General features: G+C 39.2%; 1 protein-coding gene across 6 annotated transcripts; it reads left to right on the top strand.

The window, feature by feature from the left end:
- Window positions 1–47: 47 nt before the first annotated feature.
- Window positions 48–27,998, top strand: plekha1b (pleckstrin homology domain containing, family A (phosphoinositide binding specific) member 1b). Of its 6 annotated transcripts, none has more exons than XR_010924782.1 (13): window positions 162–3,462; window positions 5,448–5,633; window positions 9,841–9,897; window positions 10,024–10,069; window positions 11,315–11,412; window positions 12,732–12,857; window positions 13,556–13,693; window positions 14,671–14,739; window positions 17,037–17,101; window positions 17,208–17,271; window positions 18,215–18,304; window positions 22,531–22,709; window positions 25,143–25,253. XR_010924782.1 is itself a non-coding variant. In XM_067575528.1 (13 exons), exons 1-13 carry the CDS (start codon window positions 3,313–3,315, stop codon window positions 25,399–25,401), a joined length of 1,389 nt encoding a protein of 462 aa, XP_067431629.1. In that variant the 5' UTR covers window positions 162–3,312; the 3' UTR covers window positions 25,402–27,998. The 6 variants fall into 6 exon arrangements, 4 of the variants coding, with proteins under 4 accessions (XP_067431631.1, XP_067431629.1, XP_067431628.1 ...); XM_067575528.1 differs by lacking the exon at window positions 22,531–22,709 and adding an exon at window positions 20,175–20,215 and having other exon boundaries at window positions 25,143–27,998; XM_067575527.1 differs by lacking the exon at window positions 22,531–22,709 and adding an exon at window positions 20,175–20,248 and having other exon boundaries at window positions 25,143–27,998.

The raw sequence follows: 27,998 nt of genomic DNA, 5'->3' as shown, positions 1-27,998 counted from the left end.
TACCTTGAAAGCAGAAACCGGAAGCTGTATGTTTTGTTTCGTGCTGCGTGACGGTGCTTGACGTCGCTTGACGCCGCTTGACGCTGCGTGACGCTGGTGCCGGACAGCTGCCACACTGGACCCGGACTGAGTCGAACTGTGTAAGTAAACCCTCAATACGCCGCTTTTACAGCCTGTGTGCCGCCACACGGACTGACTGTTCGTACACAACCAAATATACTCCCCACAGAATAATAATTCAGTAGTAAGAAGTGTCGAAGAGACGGATAATGGAGGCGGGAGAGGAAATCAGTCGATGTTTTTAGGCCTGTGACAACAGTTTGATCACCGCCCTGCTGGCTGTTTAAATGTATATTTACTACAGTGGATATTATACGTGTATACATACGTTTACCTGTATGGACTGATGGTATCTATATACAAGCTAAATGCGTTAGCAGTGGAGTTACAACACTGTAATTACATGCAAAAATACTGTAATTAAATGAGATAAAACAGTGTATGATGGAGCAACGTATAATGTCATGGGCTTTCATTTGCTTTCCTCGTGTAAGTTAAAGAAACACCATAATATTCATTCAGTATTATATTTATTGTGTGTCTGTGGTCTTCAGTGAGTCAGTGATTTACATGCTTGATGATATTTTAAATGTCACAAATATAATATAGGGGTAAAGCTGCAATATTAGTCGATTAAAGGTAACTTTTTCTGCAATTAAACAACTATTAACAATTAAAATGTCTAAAAACGACTAGACCTATGTTACATATTTTGTTGAATTGTCTACTGACATTATACCAAATGTTTCCAACAATGTTCAAACCCAGAGAAATCTTTAATCAAGGTAACGGTCCGTTTTCATTTGGCCGCCTGTCAGTGACGTTATATCCTCTTTGCGCATGCGTCAGCGTTGTGGTTGTCCGCCAGAAGCTGTCATGAATTGACTTTTTATCCAGTTTTTAGCCACATCTGTATGATACACTTTTTTAGATTTCGATCGTTTGTAAATATCTCTTAACCGGATGAAGGATTTTAGTCAGCGGACGTCTGGATCTTAAAAACAAGCTGAGCTTGTTAGCAGGCAGCTAAGTCTCCACTGCCTACCAAGTCAGCGGCCTGCAGGACACGCCCCCTCAGCCATTGGCTCATGTCCAATTCGTTAACACGAAGGGTGCAGGACTTATGACCTATACTGCAGCCAGCCACCAGGGGGCGATTGAGATATTTAGGCTTCACTTATACAGTCATGCTTGGCTGGCAGCCCCTCCGGATGCTCTGTGTTCGCCAAACAGCGTTGGTGAAACACTGATTTTTAAGGTGAAACTGCTTTATTCAGTGTTTTTACTGGTTTTAATCACCGGGTCAGGTTGTTTTGGAGAGGAGGAGACCTCTGTTGATAATTCATCTCTGGTAAAAGTCTTGATGAATGATGAACACTGAGGGAATCCTAACCGGGAGAAGCTGACTGCAATGACGGCAATGTTGGTTGTTTAACAATAATGACAACAACTCCCATGATCCCATGCTACTTCACAATGTCATCAAACTCTGTCTGTTGTTAGTTTTCATTGAGAGACCCCTAGCAGCAGAAAATTACATATTTTGTGTTGGGTCGATCATCAATTAATGAATCACCAACTATTTTGATGATCGATTAATCATTTTGAGTAATTTTTTAAGAAATTCTCTGATTCCAGCTTCTCAAATGCCAAAGATTTGATGGTTCCAGGTTCTTGAATGTGAAAATTTGCTGCTTTTCTTGGTAGTAAATGGAATAGTTTTGAGTTTTGGACTGTTTCATGGACACAACAAGTCATTTAATGAGTCCACCTTGTGCTCTTGGTTATTGTGATGGACATTTTTCACCATTTTCTAACATTTCAGCCCAAACAACTTCTCGATTAATTAAGAAAATAATTGATAATGAAAATAATGGTTAGTTGCAGCCCTACATAAGGATTTATAGTGCACCTATGATTGGTAATTCTAATGTATATTCTCTATAGCAGGATAGGTAACTGTTTTAACCTGAATATGCTGTTTATATTATATTATATTATAGGTTTTAAAAGTATCACTCAGTAAGTTTATACTGATCTGACTGTATGTTTCAGTAGCTATAATATCTCTCTTAAATCATGCATATGATCAGTGTAGTTTTGTATTGCGAGTGAGGACACTGAAGACATGTTTAAGGCTGCAACTAACCATTATTTTCATTATCAATTCATTTGCTGTTTATCTTCTCAATTATTCTAGTAATTGTTTTGTCTATTTAATGTTAGAAAATAGTGAAAATGCCCATTATAATCTCTCCCAGTCCAAGGTTACATCTTTAAATGTTTTGTTTTGTTCGACCCAGAGTCCAAAACCAAAAGGTAATCAGTTCACTGTCATGTATGGTAGTGCAAAACATCAAATCCTTTCATCTGAGAAGCTGGAACCAGCAAATATTTGACATTATGTCATAAAAAAGGACAATAATGATGATGCAATTACTAAAACAGTTGATAATTAGTTTTCTGTCGATCAGCTAATCAATAAATCCACTCATCAATAACAGTTCCAGGACTTTGGGGAGTTGCATGACAACAATTAGGCTACACACATTACACATATCAGGCAGTTTCACATCACTTTTAGTCTGTTTTGAGGTAAAATCAAAGAAACAAATAATTTACAAATAAAAAGATTGAATATTCTATATTTTTTTTAATTGTTATTTAATCAGACAGTCAAGAGAGACCTGAGAACAAGACAAGAACACAGTCAGCAGACAGAAACAACACAACTACACAATAAACATGAAATTTATTGAAAACAGTTACAAGAATCATAAAAAACATTAGATAATAAAGCTTTAAAATCTCCAAGAGGGAAGTAAGACTCAAGTTTAAAAGGTGCATCGTACCTGAAACCAGTTCTGCCAACATTAGTGCAAACATATATCTATATCTGAGGTTCAGTAGTTACTGCATCATGTTTCTGTAGTTGATAGATTTAAATGAGAGAAGTGAGTTTTATAGCTGATTGACATTTAGAAGTGTATTTATTCTTGACTGTAAGGAAATCCATCCAACCTTGTGATACAGAGAACAATGATGAGTATGATACACAAGCTGAAGTTTTGATGGATATATTTATATAAATATAAATATATATCTCCATCTTCATAACAATACAGAATTCTCCATCAGAATGACACAGCTCGCAGCGTAAAGAAGCAACATTCATGTAGGGAGATACGATCGATCAGCGGTCCTCCGTGTTTGATTAAAAACCACAGCGCATCCTGTAGTGTGTGGGAGTAAATGGCCAATCAGAGCCGAGCCAACGAGGGAAACAGATGCAGAAGTCACAACAATGGAATTTTCAAACATGGTCGCTCTATCCAGATCACCTCTTTCTCCATTGTTGTCTTTTTATTTCCACGTGTAACGGGCGTAAGCGTGTCAAGGCCGGTGAGTACTACTGAATGCCTCCGTGTCTGACTGGACTGTTTGAGGAGCTCGTTAACAAATATCATTACTCATCAGCTACTGACTGGCTCATAGTATCACTGGCTGCAACACTGGCTGCTTTGATAGAAACTGTGACTGATCAACCAGATTACAGGTACACAAACCTGACCCAGAAATATTTGTTGGTATCGTTTGTTTGTTTTTATACTAATGTCGATACCTGAGTGAAGAGTATCAAGGGCCGACAGCCTTTTTCGGGCGAACAATTTGTCAAAAGATTGCCAGATAACATCGGTGAGCACAGGTTTTAGTTTTGATCTCTGTACATGCATAAAGGTACCACACCTGGCAGCCTCACTGTGATGACAAAACTCCAGGAAGTTGCATGTTTGCCAAGAAAGAGTTCTAACACTTAACTACGCCTTAAACCACACATTTTATTTTATATTTCTGTTTGTTTGAGTATTAAGCTAACAGGATACAACTTGTAAACTGGCGAGCGTAAGAGGTGTTGTGTATTTTTAACCTTTGGACAGAGCCAGGCTAGTGTTTTCCCTCCCTGCCTCGGTCTTTATTCTAAGCTTAGCTAATCACATCTTGCAGCTCTGCACTTCACGTACAGTTGTTGCATTGAGAAAGACATCAATCTAAGTCTTATAAAGAAAGTCAATAAGCAGATTTCCCAAAATATGGAACATTTTCTTTAACATGTCCACATACTTTCTGTCAGCCAGAGCTGGAAATGAACTAAGTACATTTACTCAAGTACTGCACTTAAGTACAATTTGAGGTACTTTACTTGAGTATTTCCATTTCTACTCCACTACATTTATTTGACAGCTTTAGTTACTTTTCAGATGAAGATTTGACACAATGGATAATATAACATGCTTTTAAAATACAACACATTGTTAAAGATGAAACCAGTGGTTTCCAACCTTTTTGTCTTTTGACGTCTTACAAAAAGCAGTGTGTAGTCGGGGTCACATTTCACATGTCTATGAGTTGTTAACAGCTCCACCAAATAGTGATTTTTCCCTCTAAACTTCTCACATGCTTTCATTTCAATAAATGTTCAAATGATCCAATATTTCAGCAAATATCAAAGATTAGAGAAAAAGTCCAAAAACTGAAAACAGATTTGTGTATCAGAACTTTGTTTTTTCTTCTTTCCTCTCCCATTAATCATCTCACCACCCCTCAGATTTATCTGCTGACCCTTTGGAGGGGCCCGACCCCTAGGTTGGGAACCACTGGACTAAACTAGCTAACTGTATATAAAGTAGTGTAAACTAGCTCCACCTCCAGCAGCTACAACAGTAACATGCTGCTCTAACACTGATGCTTCACTATTAATAATCTAATGATGTCATATATAATAATATATCAGTCAGAGGGACCAAACCACTACTTTTACTGCAATACTTTAACTACATCAAGCTCATAATACTTATGTACTTTTACTGCAATACTTTAACTACATCAAGCTCATAATACTTATGTACTTTTACTGCAATACTTTAACTACATCAAGCTCATAATACTTATGTACTTTTACTGCAATACTTTAACTACATCAAGCTCATAATACTTATGTACTTTTACTTAAGTAGGATTTTTCATGCAGGACTTTTACCTGTAATGGAGTATTTTTACATTGCTGTATTGGTACTTTTAGGATCTGAGAACTTTTTTCCACCACTGCTGTCAACACTGTTCATCAGATGTGGATGTAAACTCAGACCTTCAACCATATAGTCATTGTTTTGTTTCAGATCCGATGACTACACAGCAAAGTACATTCCAGTAGTCATATTTTTCTCACAGTGCTGTATATTAAAGCCATTTTATTACACAAAAATAAAAACTTCAATGCAGCTTTAAAATCCTTTCCTATAGCGCCTTTAACCTGAGTTAGCACTTACTGTAAATTGCTCTGAGTGAGCTCATCGACTAAATGTCAACCTGTCTCGGCCTCCTGGCAGCGTTCCTGTGATGCCCCAGGGCGGGCTGAGCTGGCCGGGGTCGCGATGCCTTACGTGGACCGACAGAATCGCATCTGCGGCTTCCTGGACATCGAGGAGAACGAGAGCAGCGGCAGGTTCCTGCGCCGATACTTCATCCTGAACACTCAGCTGGGCAAGCTGCTGTGGTACATGGATAACCCTCAGGTGAGGCTGCGTGTGTGAATGCATGCAGATAAATAGGTACATTTGTGTGCATGATTGAGCACTTCTCTCATATTGATGACATTTGTATAAATTCCTCTCTGATTAGTCAGCGCTTAAAACATCTGCTGCTCTAATATCTTTGTGTTGATGTAGAGTACCAGTACCAGATCTTGTGCCATTTTTTAAAAAAAAATTTTAATGAGGAAAATGAATTTGAGCCTGTATTTTTAAAGTTTAGAAGATATGCTTACTGCACATCAGTTAACGGATTGATTTCCCTCCTTCCATGTAACTCTTATTTCCAGTTCATCTCAGTTCCATCGAAAAATCAACTTGCAGAGACTTGAAATGTGCGTCAGGGAGATAATCCACCACGTTTTACTCACCTTTTTTGGTAAAGTTATGGTGTTGTTACTGCTTTCGAAGACACTCCCGATATCTGACAGTTGGCTGCTGACAAGGGGTTTAATTTATGAACTATAATATCAGTCAAATAATTACCAAATAAGCAGACTGTTATTGATTTTATAGCTTTTTTTTAGTGTTCTAAATTTGCTCTAGCTGGCGACTATCAAATCTCTGATGCTGGGAGTGTCCCTGAAGGCAACAGCTGTTAAAAAGTCCCTGCTTGCAACTACACACAATAACAGCTGTGAAGTGTCTGAAGTGTCATAATATTCTTTATTTTTATCTGTCAACAAATCCAATGAAAACATCAAACAACTTTCTGACCTCCGTACTCTTGCGCTCAGCCTCAAGACGATTGGTTCGTACTGAAGACGTAAATCTTTAAGAACCGCTCACAAATATATAGTTTTATTTTGAAGAACAACTCAGTAATTTGCACAGACAGCTGGGCTCTGTAGCTCTCAGCGAACGTCACTCAAACAAGAGGAAAAACTGTGTTTGTTCGGGAACTATTTTCATTCGCGGATGAATCCACGTTTGGCGCTCTGGCGAGTATTTCTGGCAGCAGGACGGTGCGTGTGGGATGGAGCCAAAATAAACAACAGTATGTGTCGATGGAGATGAAGGAACATGTCAACACAACAGCCCTAACAAAAACTAAAGATAACTGAACCACAAACATACTGATAAACATAAAACACATAACATTCGTTCCTCCGCCTGCATCCCAACACACGATACACCTACGTCCTGACGCCGCTAATGTGACGTGTGGATCGTCGGGGTGATCGGCGTGTCATTGGCTATTGTGAGCGGCGGCGAGGCGTGCGACGGCTCTCGCTTCGTGTCTGTTTATGATGGGGGGGGGTCAGATGGGAGGCAGATGATTTTGGAAGCGGTGTGTGTAATACTGATAAGTTTGTTTTTGTTGGAGATGGCCAACATGGTTAAGAAACAGGGGGAACAGTACAACAGGATGGGTTGGATTGATGCTTTTGTAAAGCAACAGGAAGCGGAGGGAGGGGGGGGCGGAGGGGTGACAGAAAGTGCTCTGAGGTTGCGGATGACGTGGAGACTCTACTGGAATCATTTATGGATAACAGTGATGTGTTGATCAAAGCTTATTATTGTCTTAAATCCAAGATATGAGTCTGTTAGATTTTACTTTTATGTCTTTTTGTATCATCGACTGTCTTCACAGTAAAAAGAATAAACTCAAATACAAGGCAGAAGGTTATCCCATCAGAGGAAAGTGATTCGTTAACAAAATGACAGGTAGAAGAGCCTCAAACGTTTTTGAGAAATAAGATGTTAAGAGGAGTTTTGTGGGTTTAGAAAACAGAACTACTCTGAATAAAAGCTGGATCATCCCTTATCAAACACACGTGATTGATCCTTTCTCGTCAAACCAAGCTGACAAACAGGAACCAGAACAGAAATTGAAAAGGTTAGTAGTTGTATTATTTATATTTCCCACAGAGGGGATTTCCTCAAATGCCACAGCTTTAGCCTCACACAGCTACTGCTGCTGCCAGAAACCTGTCTGAGGCTGCTGATAACTGATATCTGCTGCTGGTATTAATATTTTCTCTTCAGATAGATCATTTTCATGCCTAAAAGCTTCTTTTAATAATCGTTTCTTTTTCTAGCTTTGTCTTCTCGTGACAGTGGAAAAGTTTCCCCAACCTTCTTAGCTTGTGAACTACTTTGTTTTAAGGTGTCAATTTTCATTGTTCTTGTTTTGTTTGAATCATTTTTAGAGGCATGAAGACATAAAATTGATTCCTTTAATGCACAAGAAAAAAAAAGCTAAAGATTAGAGGCAAATCTAGTGGAAAAAATGTAGCAGAGATATGTTTTTTTTTCTGCTTTTGTCTCCTGTTGATCAGATCAATATGATGTGAGAATCCACCGCGGCTTCAGACCCCGTAAAACAATTTAAAAACACAACAATAACAAAAAGAAGTTATGTTTTGATTTTTTTATGTCATTCTATTCATAAAATCAATCTGTTGCCTTTTGATAGATGCCAATCGGTTGTTCAGTTGATTATGTTTTTATTGTAGAATTGTTTTTTAACTCAGGGTTTCCAGTATTGGCCTCCTATAGTTTATTAAATGTTAAAAGATACAGTATCTAATTGATGCTCTAAATGTCAAACATTCATTAGAAGTTAGATCGCTGTTGGTTGATCAGCTGATCTGGTTTAAAAGGTGATTTGGATTCGGGGGTTTAAATTGTCAGAAAATGTTTAGTGAAGTCATACAGCGAAGATGAAATGAACATTTTTATGTTATCGTTTTTCTATATATAAATATTTCTGACCAAAATCAGAGCAATCATGAACCAAACAAGTTACATAAGTTCTTACTTTCTATCAGGGCTGCAAAGATTATTTGATTAATCGATTAGTTGACAGAAAGAAAATTGATCTGCAACTAATAGATTCATCGTTGAGGTAATTTTTTTACGCAAAAATGCCAAAAATTTGATTCCAGGTTCTTAAATGTGGAAAATCTGCTGCTTTTCTTGGTAGTAAATGGTAGGGCTGTAGTCAACCAAAGAAAATCTTGGTCGACTAAAATCGTACATAATCTTCTTGTTTTGTGTCTTCCGGTTATGCTAACCCATTGTTGCTAACTTTGGAGCTTATGCTAACCCATTGTTGCTAACTTTGGAGCTAACCCCCTTTGTTTTTCCAGCATTTGGGGAAACAACAGACGTGACACACTGTAGTCTGTACTGTACATTTACTGCCAGACTGACAACTTACTACTAACCTTTTCCTCTGCTCCGCTCGCATCCACCATCGCTTCTCTGCCCCTCACTCTTTCCTGCTCGCTACGCAAACATACTCCTTAACGGAGCCACGCGACCAGTGGTTTCCCAGGCAACGACACGGAGGTTGACTCACGCACCGGAACAGCGCTGCACAGAGACTCCCAAACACTGTCGAAATATTAAATATTAAAAAAATATTTAATATTTAATTTTTTTTGGCCTGGCGGGGGTTCTCGTTGTGTTATTATGGAGAAACACAGATTCAGTAAACGTTGAGTACAGTTAGACCCAGCGGTCTCCATTAAGTTGGGCGAGTTCAAAGTTGTGAAAACAACGGGGGTGTACATATACATACACCCCCGTTTTCACAGGTAATTTGTTAGTCTGTCCCTCCCGCCGCAGGAAATAATATATATATATATATAATATATAATATAATACTCCTGGAAAGCTGTTGATGTAGCACTTTTCTCCTTATGAAAATAACACGGAGATTGTTCGACCAATGAGAATTTAGTCGGACGAGAGCATATCGACCAACTAGTCGACCAGCAGACTACAGCCCTAGAAAATGGAATAGTTTTGAGTTTTGAACTGTTTATTGGACAAAACAAGACATTTAATGATGCCATGTTGTCCTCTAGGATATTGTGATGGACATTTTTCTGATGTTTTATAAACCAAATGAATAATCAATTAATTGAGAAAATAATTGACAGATTAATTGACAATGAAAATAATCATCAGTTTTATTTAATAACAGTGGAACACAGTTGAATATTTACTATGTGATTTTACATATCGTATCACTCCTTGATCATTTATTTCAGGATCTCCCGTCTCTGGTGTTTACCGGCGTTTTTTTGAGGGACTGAAACACAAACTCAGTCCTTGTTTTCCAATAATACCACTTTTAGTACTATTACTTCTACTTGTACTATTATTACTACTATTACTACCAATAATATTAATGATATGATGATGATTATTAATATTTTTTGTGTTTTCTTTTGCTCAGAATCTGCCTGAAGGAGCAGAGCAGGTGGGATCTCTCAATCTGACCTACATCTCCAAGGTTAGTTACACACACACACACACACATGCACACACACACTCACACACACACACACACACACACACACACTCACACACACACACTTCTGTGTGAGTCCAGGTGCTTCACTGCATCTTTCTCTTGCAGGTCAGTGATGCCACCAAACTCAGACCAAAGGCAGAGTTCTGCTTTGGTAAGTTCACCCTCATTTTCTTCTTCTGTCTTTCTTTCCTTCCTCACCTCTCCTCCCTCCAATGTTTCCTCCCTTCTTCCTTCTTCCCTTTATCCCTTTTATCCTTTGTCTACTCCCTCCCTCTTTACCTACAGCAGCCTACACTAGTCCACGTACTGTTGTGTAGTTTTGCAGGGTATCTGCAGGTCTTGAAAAGTCTTAAAAAGCATTGAATTGAGTGCTTAATGTTTCCTCCGCTGCAGAGTCTTTTGGTGTCTAATAAACCTTTAAAAGCATTAACACATAACCGCCAACGCAGGCCCTCGCATTGTTCTGACGCAGGGCTGATTTCGGTCTGAATGCAGCTTTAAACTGGTGTTATTGTGAAACAAGCATCAAATTGTATTCAAATTTAAATGTCTTTAAAAGTCTTAAATTGAGAAACCTGCAGAAAGTCTGTTTTGGTCTGGGGTTGTTTTTAATGGTTTGGTTCAGGCTCCAGTATATCTCCAGTAAAGGAACAATATTTTACAAGACAGCCTGCTTCCGATACAGTCTGGGGAAGCTCTTTCCTGTTTCAACATGACGATGCTCCATTTACACAAAGCCAGTGCCATCAAGAAATGGTTTTCCCAGTTTGGTGTGGAAGACCTCATCCTCCAACACATTTAAGTGTCCACATACTTTTGGCCATGCAGTGTACTTGCAGCTTTTCTTTCCCACCAACTTTTACCCTCTCTCCCCTCTTCCTTCCGCATCTCCTCCATCCCCACTCCTTCCTTGTTTCCTTCCTTCCTCGTCTCTCCCCTTCTTCCCTTTTCGTCCTTTTATTTCTCACTCCCCCCCCCTCCCTCTTTTCCTCTCTCGTTAGGTTTATTTCCTCTCTTTTGTCCCTTGCAGCTTGTTGTTGTTCCTCTGGCGGCCAACAGTAGCTCTTTGTCGCTCAATAGGAGGAAACTGTACAATGACTCCGACCTGACCTCTCTCTGTATGTGTGTGTGTGTGTGTGTGTGTGTGTGTGTATTTGCATCTGGATGGGATGTTAACATACGCACACACACACACACACACACATCCTCTGAGAAACCAGAAACAAACTGATATTTTTAGATTGTGATTTGCATGAAGCTCAGTGAATTTCTCTTCTTCCTCTTATGTTTTCTCATCTAATGATCCAAAGTATGAAGACACATTTACATTACATCTCTCTCTCTCTTTCTCTCTCTCTCTCTCTCTCTCTCTATCTCTCTCTCTTTCTCCCTGTAGTTATAAATGCAGGAATGAGGAAGTTTTATCTGCAGGCTAACGACCAGCAGGATTTGGTGGAATGGATCACTGTTCTCAACAACGCCACCAAGATAACTGTGAGCCTCACACACACACACACACATGCACACAGATGGATCAATAGGTGACCTTGTTTCTCCTGTTGTTGTAGGCCGCTCTGTCTTCTGCCTCAGGCTACAGCAGATGGAAAATTACCCATCAGGCGAGAGAGATTCAGTCTAAACAGAGTGTAAAAGGGGAAGAGGACAGGAAAGCCGGGCGTTTATATCCACCTGCAGCTGCAGCGCTTTATGTTCAGTGGTCGTGTTTTTTTATAGCGTAACGTTATATTTTAATGTCTAAGCCTCACTTTTTGTGTTAGGAAATACATGTTATTGTAATACTGTAGCTGTAATACTGCGTGGTTTTTTTTCAATTTTTTTTCAAAAGAGGACATATTTTTTGTGAACAGCTTCTAAGATTAAAGCCCCTGTTTCCCATGGCAACTGTTGACTGACATTTGAGCACATATTTTTTCCTTTTTCAATAAGCACACACACATATCCCCCAGCCCCTCAGGGACTTGATAGATATAACAGCTTAGATGGACCATTTAATTTAAGAGGTGATTTGCACTGTTCAAGACACAAAGCCAGGACACAAATGAATAGAATAACAATAAGAAAAATAACAATAAGAAAATGTAACAAAAAACTACCAAAAACAGAAATTAGTGAGTGCTATCACTGCAGAAAAATTTAAAAAAAAACAAAAACTGAAATGTCCTCTGAAATTAGAAAGTTGTTTAAATCTTAAAGGGAACATATTCTATTTTTGTGATTTTTTCGTCATTTATAAACTGTTATAATGTCGGATGTTAAACATGGTCAGAGTTCCAAAACTTGAGGTGAATTTATGTAAAAATGCTCCCTGAACGTCAGAGCCCAAGTTTCAACCTGCTCTGTTTTTTTGTACTTTCCTGGCGAGATGACATCAGTTTGTCGTGTGCGTCCGTAAACAACCATCCGTTCTGTAATCTCTGTTGCTGAGGTTGTGCATGGCCTCCGCTCACATATTTCTGATCAGATTCAGGCTCCGACATGTAGAGAAGGAGAAAAAGAAGTGAAATCCTGCTACTATAGTTTGTTTACGTAGCCTCTGGAGCCGGGAGGAAGCTTCCTGAAGCTGACCAATCAGAACAGAGGAGGGCCTTAAAGAGACAGGAGCTAAAACGGCCTGTTTCAGACAGAGGCTGAACTGAGGGGCTGCATAAAGAGGCAGTATAAGATAAATAAAGGAGTTTTCAACTGTAAACCAATCAAAGATATTCCAGTAGAGCCCCAGAATATAAATAATCTGACCTAAATCTTGGGGTGTTAACCGTGTGCTTGTTGTTAATCTCTCGTTATGTTTTTAGGTGCCAAAGCCAGGTGAAGGCCATGCTGCTAACGCAGAGACTCCCCAGGAAATACTGGGAGCCATGAAACAGGTCTCCTACAAGACTGAGATCGTAGGAGGAGTCCCTATCATCACCACTACACAGGTAACACACACACACACACACAGTGTCATGTGTGTTGTATTAGCAGCGGTTGGGGGCAGCGGCTCAGCAGGTCCGGTCCTGTCTGTGTTGGTATGCAACTACAAGCACGTGACTCAACATGCATCAACACAGACGAGTGACTGAGAGACCTCCACTTCTCAAAATGTCCAGTGAAATAAAGTACAAAGAAGTGAAGTGATGGAAGGTTTAATAAAAATGACTTTAAAGCAGCAATAATCAATATTATTTTGATGAACGATCTCATGACTGGATCAGACTACAGAGTGTTTAAGCATCTTTCAGCTCATTTTCTTTGCAATTTTACTGTTTTGGTTCACTCTCAGAGCTCTCATAGTGTCATTTTGGGCTGCAGCAGGCAGCTGTTTTAAGAGAAAAAGCTGTAAAAAGCCACTGTACACTACCTGCTCAGCACCAAACAGCAAACAGACACAGTTAGCTGTAGACTAGCTGATGAACATAGTGGAGCATTTAGCAGATAAAGGAGTTGGTAGAGAGTAAAAACAGAGCTAAAAGAGAGCGAATATTGACTTACATTCACCAGGTGGACAGAAACACGACTCCACATGATAATGTTGCTCCGTAACTACTGGATGTGGAAATAAACTGTTTTTTTTTGTTTGTTTGTTTGTTTGTTTGTTTGATGAATATTTTGTTCCATATATTCATGTGTGTTTTAGGAGCAGGGGGAGGGGCAGAATGGGGCGGAGCGTGGAGGTTTGAGGCGGGGTCAGAATCACCTGCCCTACTTCCTGTCCAGGGGAGCTCAGGACCAGGCCGTCATCAAGGCCGGATACTGTGTTAAACAGGGAGCTGTGGTGAGAGAACACACACACACACACACACACACACTGACACTGACATCCAGAGAAAGATAGTTTCATGACATTTACTAACCAGATTCTCATGACTGTGGATAATAATGTTCTCCAGAGGATAACTCCTGATGTTATCAGTGACCCCCTGACCCTTTTTTCTCCAGCTAAATCATCGGGATAAATGATCAACTTGTACACAAGTAATATGAAAGTCTGTGTTTATTCACCCCAAACACCCAAAGTACCAACAGCTGTATGTTAGCAGTAAGCTGGCTAGCAACATACTGTGTGTTTGTGTTCGACCTCTGACTGAACTCAGAACTCGCCAGAAACTCCGGTTCTTTCTGTTATTTCCCTCCAGCTTCCTTTTTTCCCTTCTCATCTCTTTAACTTTATGAAGCAGGTTCATAAAGCCCAGGGATACATAAAAATTCTTCTCTCAAGTTGAAACATTTTCAACTTGCGCAGACACGCTTCAATGTGTCAATTCACGTCTTTGCTCTGACTTTGTATGTAATCTCGCCGCATCTAAAAATTGCTTCACATTCTGTCAGTAATAACACGAGTTGTATAAAATGTACTGAGCACATTCCTGCTGCTTAGAGGATGAACCCTTTTGATTTTAATGACACTATGACCTTTTCTCTAGCAGACTTAATATTTTAATCTCTGCCACTGGAAGACTATAAAGATCTTAAATCTTCAGTATGTTTGTTTGTCCAATACTTTCATTTTCTGGGATGCAATTGACATTTGCAGCCTTTGGGGAAACAACCAGGACTTTTTTATCCACTTAATTCATCATTTAGTCTTTAAAATGTCAATAATATTGTCAAATGCTGTTTTTATGACCCACAGTACAGAAAATAAAACAAAAGGAATTGAGTGGTTGTCATATCCTCTGCTCCATGAACAGCTGCTTGGGGGGGTTAACTAACAAATACACTGATACTGATAGCACCATTCCTCTTCCTCAGATGAAGAACTGGAAGAGAAGATACTTCATGCTGGATGAAAACGCTGTCAGCTACTTCAAATCTGACTTGGTGAGAAAACATGTTTGTTTTTTTTCATTCATTCAACCTTTATGTATACATATTCATAGATATATATTTTTATATAGAGTGTTGCAATGAGAGCAGAAACACTCTCTTTTGCTTGGGGAATCTGTTCATACTCTGTTCATGGGGCACAGTGGTAAAAGCTGTAAATAAGCAGTAAATACAGTTGAACGCAACAATAAGGGATAAAAAAAAAACAAGCTGAAAGAGCTGTACTTCACTCAGATCTTCAAAATCAGCCAAAGAAATGAGTTTTGAATCCCGTTACAGTCTGTTCCATCCGAGTGGAACAAAACATTTAGTGATATGAGTGAACAAATCCTTTTTAAAAATTCATGTTGCAGCAGAGAGATGTGTGTGACCGGGTTACTAAAGTACATGTGCACACACTGACTGACTGCTAGTTTACATTAGATTCAACCATGAACACACAAACACAGCTCATTATAACTTCATACAATAGTAAAAATATTAGAAATGTTTAACCTCCCTTAACAATGAAGCAGAACCAGCGCAGGTTGTAAAAGTGAAAGACGGGAAGCTGTAGAAAAGTGTTGTGTGTGTGCACGTGTGTGTGTGCACGTGTGTGTGTGTGTGGGCAGTGAGGCTTGTTCTGCCCTCGAGGGAGGTTGTGTGTCTCTGCACGCAGCGGCATGCGCCCTAAATACCTCTTTGTATGATCCACGTGTGGCCAGATTAGCGAGTCCTATACCACATTGTCTCTCTGCTCATATATGGACACACCCAGTGTGTGTGTGTGTGTGTGTGTGTGTGTGTGTGTGTGTGTGTGTGCATACCTTTATATTTTCCATTGTTGGTTTTAACCACAACTGTAGAGTGATGTAATGAGTGCAACTGCAGAAAAAGGAACACTTGAAACATTACAAGTCAACGCCAGAGACATAACCATACGTTTAGCAGTACTTTTTAACAGAACTATAGGTTTCAGTTTTAATTATTTCAACTTAATTCCTGATGAATCATGTTTTTTTCTGTCAGATTGATATGGTGGATGGATCTAAATACTACGATACCCATGAGCTTCAGCGGCTGTTGTTGCTGTCAGAGGGTTTTCTTGTTTGTTTTGTTGCAATAAGGGTTAAGAGACCAAACCATTTCTGCTGATTTCATCCAAAAAATGAACTGATCTAAACTGCTGTTTAGTTTCAGTTTTTATGTGTTGTTTTAAGCATTATCTTTAGCTTCCGCTTGCTGTTAGTGGCACATGTATCACAAGTTTAAGCTCTCTGATTGGCTGGCCACATTTTTATGAGAGGCTCGTACCTTTGACATGTTATCAAAGAATTTGTTGAAGTTTTGTTTTGATGAGTTTCATGTCCGCTGCCAATCTAGCCTGCATTTGTTCATCAGATCTACCAAAAAATGAAATCTCATTTTTCAAGCTCGGGGTTGTTTCACAATTTGAATTAATTTTTGTTTGCCTGCAAAATGCAAGATCGAAAATTCTTCTGGACAGTTGTACAAGAATAATAAAAGACCTGCACCACCTGCAAGACTGTCATCTTTAAAATACAGGTTTTCCCACACAGCTACCAGATGCTTCAACTAGAGCAGGCGCAGTGTAATAATATTATATGTAATGATACAGAAAGTCCTCACTAATGGATCTGCTGTTGTTCATGTTTCTTCATAAGGCATCAGCCTGATGTCTGCAGACTGCTGCTAGCTATCATTAGATATCATGACAAGTAGAGACAAACTGAACAAAAGAGGATCTGGGAAACTGCTCAGTCAACTCCCGACGTTTCAACTCTGGTAACCAGAGATGAAACCTCGTGAACAAACACAAACCGAGAGCACAGATCAGTGTGCAGAGTCATTTTCAGCTAGCTGCTCTGTTAAATTAGATTTGCTGGGAGCTCTCAATTGCAGTGTGCGGATCCTTTGTCTGACTTTTGCCATCTGGCTCTTCCCCCAACTCAACTATCTTTAGGTCTGTTTCTGCCAGACCAGCTCGAGTCTCTGAAACGTGAAATTAACTTGTGAATGTTTATTAATTCCTGTATTTACCTTTAATATAAGATTCGATGTGAACACAACTAACCGCGCCTCATCTCGCACAGATTTTTGTTTCCTGTTATTCTCAACAAGATGAAGTCTGATGCAGGCAAAAATAAATTAACTGAAGGTTTCCTGTTGAGCCAGAAAAGAACAAAGTCGAGATGAAGCAGAATAACATAGTAGAAACATACTGTACCTGTGGTTATACATGTTTTAGCTGTTGCAGAAGTGTAATTGTTCTACTCTCTTCCTCCTCACAGGAGAGGGAAGCACTGAGAGTCATTCCACTGAAGGAGATTCACAAAGTTCAGGAGTGCAAACAGAGGTCAGTTAGCTTCCTTTTTAGCAGATAAAAGGGCGATTCCGGATCCCACATGACAGATCATTAAAAAAAAAAAAAAAATGCTGCTGCTGTTTCTCTGTCTCTGTAGTGAGCTGATGATGAGAGACAACCTGTTTGAGATGGTCACCAGCTCCAGAACCTTCTACATGCAGGTAACACACATGAACAGGATGGAAATAGCAACAAATTCAGGCGAACTAATTCACAATCCAGAGGGGTTTTCGCAGGTCAACATGCGGGTTAAGGTTGTGTTGTTTGAGGTTCACTAAAACCTTAAAGCCTTTAGTTCTTTGCCTGATTAGTTCCCATGTGGAAAAAAATGAGTCACCAACAAAAACAAATGCTCAAACATAGATTTAGACCGACTTCTTTAGTTGTCTTCTTTAACTGTCAGCTGTGGTGGATTAAAACTAAACTATGAAGTCACTGTAACTCAAAGCTTCCCGCAGCAGCTTCACGCATGACTCCTGCAGATCGTCGAAAACGTATTTATTTATACAATGCACAATACGTTTGTTGTATCAGATATAGATAAAAGCTCATTTCCATCTGTAGTCCAGAGGCCACCAATGATGCACAGGTTGCTGAAATAAAAGACAACAGTCAGCTGTGTTGAATTAAAACACTTTGAAAACAGACGGTGCGGTAAAGACATCAGTATTATAACCAGGAAAGAAAAAAAAATAAGAATACGCTATTCTCCAACTAGGATGTAGCATCAGTAATCTCAATATCTTTTCTGAAATGTCCTAATTTTTTGCTAAAATGGCTAAAAATTTAAGAGAAGCCTTTGAATTGAGACAAAAAGACAACATCAAGAAAATTGTCTCCTATATCTTATATCTCATATATGTTTAATGTGTATACATACATGTAGGTGGTTGTAGAAGAATGTGTTTTCATTATTTGAGTTAAAGGCTGAAACAATGGCAGTAAAAAGCCACAATGTTTTATCCATATTTACAAAGTCACTATATTATCAAACTTCTACTATATTAAGATCTTTCTATATTTTCAATGATTGTACGTATACTTGTCTTGTTAAGATGCAGCATTTAAAAACTATAAAACAAATTGTCTTTCTCTCTGTGTCAGGCTGACAGTCCAGAGGACATGCACAGCTGGATAAAGGCCATCTCAGGGGCGATTGTGGCTCAGCGCGGCCCCGGACGCTCAGCTAACACTGTAGGTATCCTGTCATGTTGCACTAATGCTGCTAAAGAGGAAATCCACCCGAAAACACCCAAAGTTTGTCAAGGATTTAAAGTATATTTGGTAAAATCTTGGTGGAATAATTTATTCTTAGCAAAATAAGGCGTGAAATAAATTTGATTTTGGTATTTGTGCAGAGTATCAAAGTGTCGTTGATGCTGAAAAACATTTGACATTGATCTTTTTATAAACCAGGAGTGAAACCTTGCACTCAGTTCTGAAACTGACCATGTTTATTTGTCCTGGTTAAAATATGAGTGGCTGCACTTTTGTTCTCTTAAATATAACAACAAAACACATTCACAAGAACAACATGTGTAAACATATATGAGATAGATAGATAGAGAGATGGAGAGATAGAGAGATAGATAGATAGGTGTCACTCTGAATTCTTTTTGCTTTTTGATCATGTTCATATCTAATGAGATGAAGTGGCTCCATCTTGTGGCAGAAAGACGTCACCGCAGGAGACAAACATTCAGCTCACAGAGGATTAAAACATGGAAAATTTCATCTCATTTGTCGTGAATGTGCAGGAATAAGATCATTGTAAATCAGTCATTAGGAGACAGATGGTGAGCAGGTAATGTGTCTGTTAATTGTTTTAGTACAATGTTCATATTGTACAGGTTCAGAGCTTGTTTTATACATTCTTACACAGCCTGATGATGATGATGATGATGATGATGATGATTATGATGGTTGACGTCTGTTTTCACACCCTGAAAAGTGTAATTTCTTTTGCACAAACTCTCAACTGCACCACACACACACAAACACACACACACACACTCTCACACTCTCACACAGCTCCCAGTACTTCCTGTCCTTCTCCGTTCTCACTCCCCCTCGATTTCTTCTGACTGTTTGAAGAGTTTGTTTCCAAAACCACGTAATTATCCACCAGATTGAAATAGTAAGAAAAATAAAATTAGCTTAAATAAGCTAATATGAATCAAAATGAATGACATTCATAGACAACAAGCCTGCTTTGACAGTTTTAGTGAAGTTTATGAGGCAGTTTGGTTTTTTGTTTGTTTGTCTGTTAGTTTTCAGGATCTCTTAAGAAGGCGTTCACAGATTTCAGTGAATATGCGTTAATCTCAGTGAGCAGTTTTAAATGAAACTGGTTTCAGATTTGACTGTGGATTACAAATTTTCTGCATTTTTTTAGCAATTACTATAACTTTATAAGGAAACTTTGTGCTGATATGATATGGATGAATAGTGTTTCCAGGCAACGTTTTGTAGACATGTGTAATATAAATGTTCGCTCTAATATATTTAAAAAATAATAATCTTGTTGGCATTACATTTCCCCCAGAAAACACAAGCTAAATTAGCTCTACCTATTAAAAATGACACATTTTTGGACTAGTTTTTTACTATTTTTTAAAAGAAAGTATCAAAATCTTCTTTGTTTTTGAAACCTGTTGACTGCATTACCCACAATGCAACTTGATGTTGATAGCAGCTAATGTAGCCTGGAGCTGCTAGCTTCCACAGAGATGAGGACAGACGTCCGGTAACCTCACTTCTGTCTAACTCCACACTGGCAGAGTTTTTTTTTTTGTTTTCGACCCCAACAGACGCTGACATCACTTGAGGCAATTTATTAGACTCTGGAAGCACAAAAGGCTTTATACTACCACTCCCCAACACCTTTAAATAGACTTAGATGTAGTTAGAATAGTTGCACATGAATGTTATTTGGTAAAACGTTTGACCTTTGTACTGTCTTCATGGCAGTAAGGTCTCTCTAAGGTGGATGAACATGTGGTATTTTGGAAAGAAGCTCTTCACATTACTGTAACTGAGCTGTGCTGTAAACTGTTGTTTTCAGATCCGTCAGGCCAGAAGGCTGTCCAGCCCTTGTATACAGAGGTATACGCCATTCTGCAGTGGTGAATGCAGCACGTATGTGATCCTGTGCCCTTTCCCCAAACCCCCCCTCCCCCCTCATTCACCCACCAGCCACCAGCCTCTCCTCACCCGCCATTTACTCTGCACACTACAGAGTATCCAGCTGAGCTCTTTGTGTTTTGTTTTTTTTATCTAGCAGCACAAAGTGAACCCTGTAGTGTGCTTCCATCCTAAAGCTACTAATAGCTGCATAGTTTGAATAGTCTCTCCAACTGCTGCTAAAACAGCGGAATAAACCTTTAAAATCACAGCTGGAGTCTGCGAGATAACAGTAGGGAGACAGTTTGTACTCTGAACTTTATCTGAGATTCTTCTCTGAATTGTATTTTAAATTCTTTTCAAATACAGTTCAGAGTTTGCTTCAGGCAAAACCTGAATGTCTAGGACTCTTTAGTTTGCTTCCCACCTGCATTAATGAGCGTCTTGTATGCAAATTTCTGCATTTATCTCCTGGAATACATTTTGTAAAAGCTTTTCTCTTTACCTCAAGAAAATGTTAATTCTAACAAACATCATTTTGGATCCTTCCTTTAAAACTGACAGTAACGTCTCCATCAGTCACTTATGAAAATACCTATAATCCTCTGAAAGCTGCTGCACCTCGTATTTGGATTTATTCATAGTTAACATGAATCTTTACAGTTAATTTATAAAATTGCATTGCAAAAGAGGATTGTCTTCGTACATAAATATGACAATACATTTCTTCAGTTATATATTCTGTATACTTTTAAGACCTTTGAATTGTCGCCCGCATCATTCAATAGGTGTAGAGCTGCAAAGATTAGTTGATTAATTGATTAGTCAGTCGACATAAAATTATTTATGTCATTTTTCAAATAAAAAGGTCAAATATTTGCTGGTTTCAGCTCCTCCAATGTGATGATGACTTTCTGTTTTACTTTGTCATAAAAGACAGTAAATTAAAACTATTTTGGTTTTAGACTGTTAGTTTGACAATACAAGCAAACTGAAGAAATCAACATTATATAGATGATTAATCGAAAAAATAATCTGCAGATGAATTGATGATGAGTTAGTTGCAGCTCTTAATGACTGTTCGACTGTTTCCCTGGTTGGATAAAACTGAGCTAATCAGAGTTTTAAGAATGAAGATGTCGACTTCCTGTGCCAGAGCCAGAAAAATGATGACAGAAAAATGTCTCTGAACATCGAGACGAATGTGGATGAGATTAATGCGGCTTTACAGGTTGTTATCAGTCGACTTAAACTCCTTAATCCTCATATTTTGTTTAATTTACGTTTCATTTCGAAGTTAATAACACAATGACAATTCAGTTTGATTTAATTCACAAGTCGACATTTCACTGAATCTGTTTCTTGTTAAAATAAGATATATTTAAGCAGGCTTGCGTGTTATTATTTTCTTTCTTTCCAGTAATGTTGCCCATTTTCCAGTAAAGTTTTTCAAGATTACTGATAACGGTGATTATGATTGGCCTACCATTAAAGTCCCATTTTATTCCTGTAACTTGAGTATCAGACCAACCGCAGAAAACTTCTGATAATTTAGTGTTTGTTACGTGTTCATAACGTGCGTGTGCAGCTGGATTTGATGCATCGTGATGTTATCCGATCACAATCTGATCACACATGACGCAGGTTCGTGTAGGTGGAAAGTGGTTCAAGAACATCCAAACACGCATCTAAGCGTGTGTGTAGGAGTGTTGCATGAAACAGACCTGGTAGCTGACCTTTGACCCTTTGAGTCCAGGTGTTTGACCCAAGCTTGTAGACTTGTGATGTGCTGCCTCAACACTGATGACCATTTCATGCCTGAATGCTGTTCGTCCTCCACCATAACTCCTCCCACCCAGGCTTCATCGTCTTCTTATCGATCTGCCATCAAAACATATCGGTTCATTGACATCCCAGCTTCTCATCATTCAATTTACATTTTTGATATTTTTTGTACATGTTGTTTGTACATGCGTGCAGCAAAATGAAAGTCATAAATCCTTCTACATCTGTTCTGTTAGATCGAACCTTTTTCACCAAATCATTCATGTTGACCGATCACCTCTGAACGTTTTCTATCTGTCGTCACTCTTTTCTTCCCTTTTGTCAGCTGTGTTGTTTTCCATGTTGACGTCTTAATAACATTTACAGCATTCCTGACTCCCGGCAGGACTCCGCAAAACCAAATTCATCACGAGCTTCTTCTTTTTTCCTCCCCGCTAACCCTCTGTCATGTTGTCTCTCTGTTTCCCCTCTGCGTGTTTATGTATGCGTGCGCGTGTGTGTCTGCTTTTCAGAGAATGAGGTGTGACAGTGAAGTACTAACCCTCCCCAAATGAGCCCTGCTGCCCTGTACTTCCTGTCCCTCCCACCGCTGCTCATCGTCCAATCACCAAGCCCCGCTGCCTCTCCGCTTCCTTAGCAACTGCCGCTCGATCCTGTCCTGCTCCTTGGCAACTGCAGCATCACTTCGTTCGTATGTGTTGCTTGTAACTGCATGGGCCCATGTGTTACCGTCACCATTCACTTTTCCTTTTGAACAGACACTGTGTGACCCCGTATCTCAGCATTAAGCTAGCAGGAAGTTGTCTTAAGCAAAATAATGGCCAAAACTATGAAAATAAGACCCAGGTGGAAAAGTCCATATTGATCTGGTCCACATGTGCCTTGTTGTTGTTTTAAGACAGACTTGAATAATTGTGAACCTATCCTTTAATTTTAAGCAAAGGCTGCGTTACACAGTTATTGCATTTTATTACAAAATGGATTATGATCTTTACTGTGCAATTAAGTTGCAAAGTGGGAGCAGTGATTTGGGTTTCCAAATCACTCGGTTCATTTTCTGTATACACAGTGTTACGTGACTGACAGTTGGAGCTCCTGGTTGAAACATTAGTAGAAAAGGTCAACAGCTGTTAGAAAATATCTGATTCTTTGATAAAAAGTCAAACCCTGTGAACAAATTTAAGGTGGGAAAAACATCCAATAGGAAATCCAAAAGAAGTCCGTCCATCACTTGAACTCGCTGTAATAACAAGACGTTTCAGTCTTGTCTGATGAAAGTCTGAGGACCAAAACATTATTATATTATTATTAAAGGGAGTTCAGGTGACGAACAGTGTGCAGGATTCTTTGGTTTTGATCCTACTCACCCGTCACTAAAACCTTGTGCAGGAAGTTTTTTGAAATGTCGACGTAAGAAAATCAGTCAATCGCAGAACTTCAAATTCTGTTGGACGATGTTGAGCTGAAGCTAAAGATTAGTCTTTGTAGAAACTCAATGAAACATTCAGCAGTTCAGATTGCAATAACACCTTTAATCATTGCACCTCTAACTGACTTCTGATTGGCTAACCAAACTGACCAGATAAAAATATGATTAATCAGCTTAATCAATAAAGCTGATATAATTGAAACTATAACATAAACGTATTGATAAATTATTCAGAAGACTCTTGTATTTGTGCAGTATGTTGAGGAACATTGAGGATGTTATTAAAAGAAAACGCTGAAGTGGGAAGACAAATACTTCCAGAACCTGCAGCTCCTCACACTTTGCAACTCTACACGCCTTCCTTTACACAAAAACCTCCTTATGTTTATACCGTTGAACTAATGCAACAAAGGATAAGGTGTCACACAACTTTCCTCTTTACAATAAAGAGCCTTCCCAGTTCAGGACATTGGCAATTTAGCTTAGTTGCTTAAAAAGTGGATTAAAGCACCTACAGTAATGTGCTTAAGTGCAAATTATCTCAGCTAAACTTTTATCTATGTGTTACATCAGGATCCCCTCATTAACTAGAAATGCCAAAATGCTACAGATTCTTGCACTGCTAATAGTTTTTTCTTTCTTTCCTCTACATGACAGAGGTGTCATGGAGCTAATAAAAGTTTTAAAGTTTACATATAAATGAACATCCATTACATTCAAGCTCTTGCCAAACGAGTTCACACAATACTGATAAAGCTCATCGCTGCCAGATAGATCTCTCTGTATTTCTCAGCATATCAGAGTTTTTAATCTGGTGTCTGTGGTGACACTCCCACACTGACGCACTGGTAGTAATGCATTTTACCAGCGATGACTGGTTTGCCAGAGCTGAAGGGCATTCATAGAGCATGCCGCCAGCCGAGCTGGCTAACTTCCTGTTTAGCCATCCGCTAACTTGAGGGATAAAATAATTAAATCGTGTGGCTCGTCTAAACTTTCCTAATGTTTAGAACCAAATCTATCAAATTCTGATTTTTATCCACCATTTTACTGCTGCAACAGTAGTGACTGGGACCAGCTCACACATGTATTCATAGAACTGGTGTGACATTCAGGTAACTTCTATTTACTCTCACTGCCAGAAGGTAGAGACAGAACTTACACACTGCAGGTTTAAAAGTTTAGGCCAAAAAAAACATGAAGTTAAATGAATAAATACAACAGTTTAGCAAATATTCCCAGCAGATTTTAGTGGAATAGAGAAAAGACCATCATGTACCAGTAGACAACCTCTCAGACATACATTTTTAAATCAATAAAAACAATCAAAAATCAACTGACCTTTACTATTAAAATTCTGGCATGTTTTGTCTTCCGTAGAAACAGGTGATTTTTGGCATCAAGCTTCTCATGACAAAAAGTCTTATTGAATTTACTGGTGAACAAGGTGAAAACTTCAAGATTTTAACCTGCAGTTTGATGCTCTTGTTTGAACAAAGAGGAGGAATCTTTCACAGACTTTTCCCTCTTTATTTTTATTTTATTTTCTCCTGTCCTCCATGACCCTTCACTTATCCATCCGTCATCCATCCATCGAGTCACCACTGTGTTCTGTCCATCCATCCATCCATCCATCCCTCCATCATTTATCTTTCTGCCTCTCACTTCCTCTCCTCCTTCCTTCTCTCTTTCCAGGAGCGCAGTGACCACTCCTCTCCCTCCCCAACATCCTCCTCCACCTTCTACTACTCCCTCGACCAGGAACTACACTACCCACAATCCTCCCCCAGCTCCGCCACCGCGGGCGCTCAGCCTCACACTGGACTCGCACCACCAGGACAACTTCCTGGGTCTGCTTCCGTGGAGGCTGAGCGGTGTCCAGTCGGTGATGATGCCCCTCCCCACGGCTCGATCCCGCCTGTCGCTACAGGAGACGGTGCGGTCGTCAAAGTAACGAGGGAGGAGGAGTCGCCGTGGAAACGCCGCAGCGAAATCGCCCGGCTGGGATCCGACAGCAGCGGAGGCGAGATGAGCAGTCGCACCACTGAGAATTCAGACCTGCAGATGTCCCTGATTTGACGGACGTGACGATGATGGTGATGATGATGGTGACTGACAATCTCTTAATACACACTTCTACACAAAGTTCCTTATGTGCTGTGACAGAAAACATCCTGACTGCCCAAATTATCCCTCCACAAAAAACCATGTTGTCATGCAAAGAGAAAAAAAACTATCTCGAGTTTGTTGAAAGCAGCGTAAGAACCATTAAACTCTCCCGTCGCTGCCATGAGCGGGTTTCATGGTTCAAATAAGAAACAGACAAACCAAAGTTTGCGGTCGTGTGGTTTTTCTAAAGCAGCAGCTCAGATGTTACAGGCTGTCAAAGGAGAGCTGAAAGACTGTTTATTTTTTTAGAAAATCTCGCTTGATATTATGAACTTTTGATTCCCGAATTTCCTCTGGAGAACCGTCATATTTCCTCTTGTCTGTCATCTCTTGTAGAAAACGTCATCCTGTCAAACAGATGCTGTTTTTAGTGCTGTAGAGCACTCAGGTCCAGATTCACTGAGGTTGAATTTTATAGTAAAGTCTGCACATCCTCCAGTTTTCAGCTTATACACCATGGAGTCATATGATTTACCAGACCGAAGGGCCTGCTCACAGCAGCTTTTGTGCAAACCAAGTTTTCATACCTAAATAGGATAATTTCACTGTAATTGCTGAGATCAGTGGATTCACTGGTGGAGACGTCGCTGACCTTTGAGGGAACAGAAAGCTGGAGAGTTCAAAAAAGAGAAATCATGTTTGCTCTGTCACACCGTTGATTTTTATATAACCACTGAGTATAAACTGCTCTGGTGGTCAGAGTGACTCTTCACATATTGTGTGGTTTGTAAAGATTTCTTTATAGAGCAACTCTCAAAACAAAAGTTACAAAACGCTTCGCATTAAAAGCATCAAGCAAAGCAAAAGATTTATGTTTACAGAGTGGAAAATAAAATTGTTGCAATACAGAAATAATGTCAACAAAAAGGACAGAACAGAAAAACGTAAATCTCAGTTCTGGATAATCTAATAGTAAGAGGTAGACCACAGTGATTGTGCTAGCTAGCCGGCTAAGTGGAAGTTAGCTTGCTGGTAGCTTAGAGAACAATGTTGGCTGCCAAAGTAATGTCTATGCCACCAAGCTTCCAGCACCGTTTATTTTTGTTTAGAACAAGTTTATAATTTCACGATGCCACTTTCTGTCTGTAAACTAAACATAAGCATTTAAGTTTGGAGGGTTTCATCCAACAGCAGCATGGTGCAAATCCAGCTGTTTTGTCACAGAAAAAAACCTTTAACCTTTCTCAATCAATAGTTTGTGCTATTAGAAACTAGCAGGATTTATTATTCTACTTACTGCCAACATGACCAGTTTGGAGCAACCTTACATTGAAACTTAACTCATAAAGGCTAAAACTTTTACCTTAAAGCTTTTTTTAAACAGTTGGATGATTCTTTGATATGAATTCAGGACTGAAAACCTCCCGCTGTGTTGTCGATACAATGACGACAGCAGCCACTCTGATTGGACAGATTTACACAAAATTTAATTATGTTTTTACAAAAAATATCTCCAGCAGCAATCTGTGAGTTATTTTATTACACTGATTTATCAGAGACCAAGTACAAAAACATGAAAATAGATTGTTTTTAGAAGAACAAACATCAATTCAAAATGTAATTGTCTAAAGAAGCAATACGGGTCCATATGACTTTGATAAATGATGTGACGTGATGTGCTCTCTTCGCTGTGCAAACCTCCAGAGAATCTGTGCTTGAAGTGCTTAAAGTCAAACATTTTAAGGTTTTTACATGTTTCTGGTTGTAGTACAAACAAACAAAAAAAAAAACGAGTTAAAGCAGCAGAAATAAAAAAAGAGTCGCTGCTGTGGACTGAAGTGTCGAGGAGCCGATGTCTCTCTCGCACTGAACGTTCACGTTACTGTTCCTTTCAAACCCCGTCGGATGTTGATGTATTTGTTTTTAATGTTTTTAATGAAAAGATATGTGGGGAGACATGAAATCAAACTCGTATTGTTGGATTTGTTGATCTGTAAATGTTGCTTTTTGGACTTTTGGGAGCTGCAGAGTTTAGCAGCCACTTTTTCCCGGTTTTTGTTTTGTGTTGGAGAGACCGGTTGGTTGAGGGTGTTTTTTTATTTTTTCTGTTCTGATGTGCTTTTTAGTTTGATTTTATTACTCACAGTGATGAGATGCTTTTGAGAGAGAAAAAAAGTCTACATATATATGTTGTTTACTGACTTTTATAAACACGTGTACATGGCTGCATGCACACAACCCCCCCCCCCCCCCCCCCCCCCCCCCCACCTCCCCTCCCCCCAAACCCCTGTATTGTTCCCTGTTGAACATAAGCTGGGTAAAGTGCCTGCATTGTTCTTTCTAAAGAGTTGATAAAAAAAATGATGAGCTGTTTTGACCCTTTTTAGTGTGTACTTGATCTAAGACCATGTGCTCTATTTATTAAAAGAAATTTGAACATAA

Source organism: Thunnus thynnus, chromosome 20 (genome assembly GCF_963924715.1).
Source record: "Thunnus thynnus chromosome 20, fThuThy2.1, whole genome shotgun sequence".
NCBI lineage: Eukaryota > Metazoa > Chordata > Actinopteri > Scombriformes > Scombridae > Thunnus > Thunnus thynnus.
This window is presented reverse-complemented; position numbering and strand designations above follow the sequence as displayed.

What these genes read in the sequence shown, in the direction of transcription:
- plekha1b (XM_067575526.1), top strand. Translation starts at nt 3,313, where the DNA reads ATGGCCAATCAGAGCCGAGCCAACGAGGGAAACAGATGCAGAAGTCAC. An exon ending in AAAGGCAGAGTTCTGCTTTG is followed by an intron (nt 10,070 to 11,314) that starts GTAAGTTCACCC and finishes TTCTCCCTGTAG; the next exon opens with TTATAAATGCAGGAATGAGG. An exon ending in ACAACGCCACCAAGATAACT is followed by an intron (nt 11,413 to 12,731) that starts GTGAGCCTCACA and finishes TTATGTTTTTAG; the next exon opens with GTGCCAAAGCCAGGTGAAGG.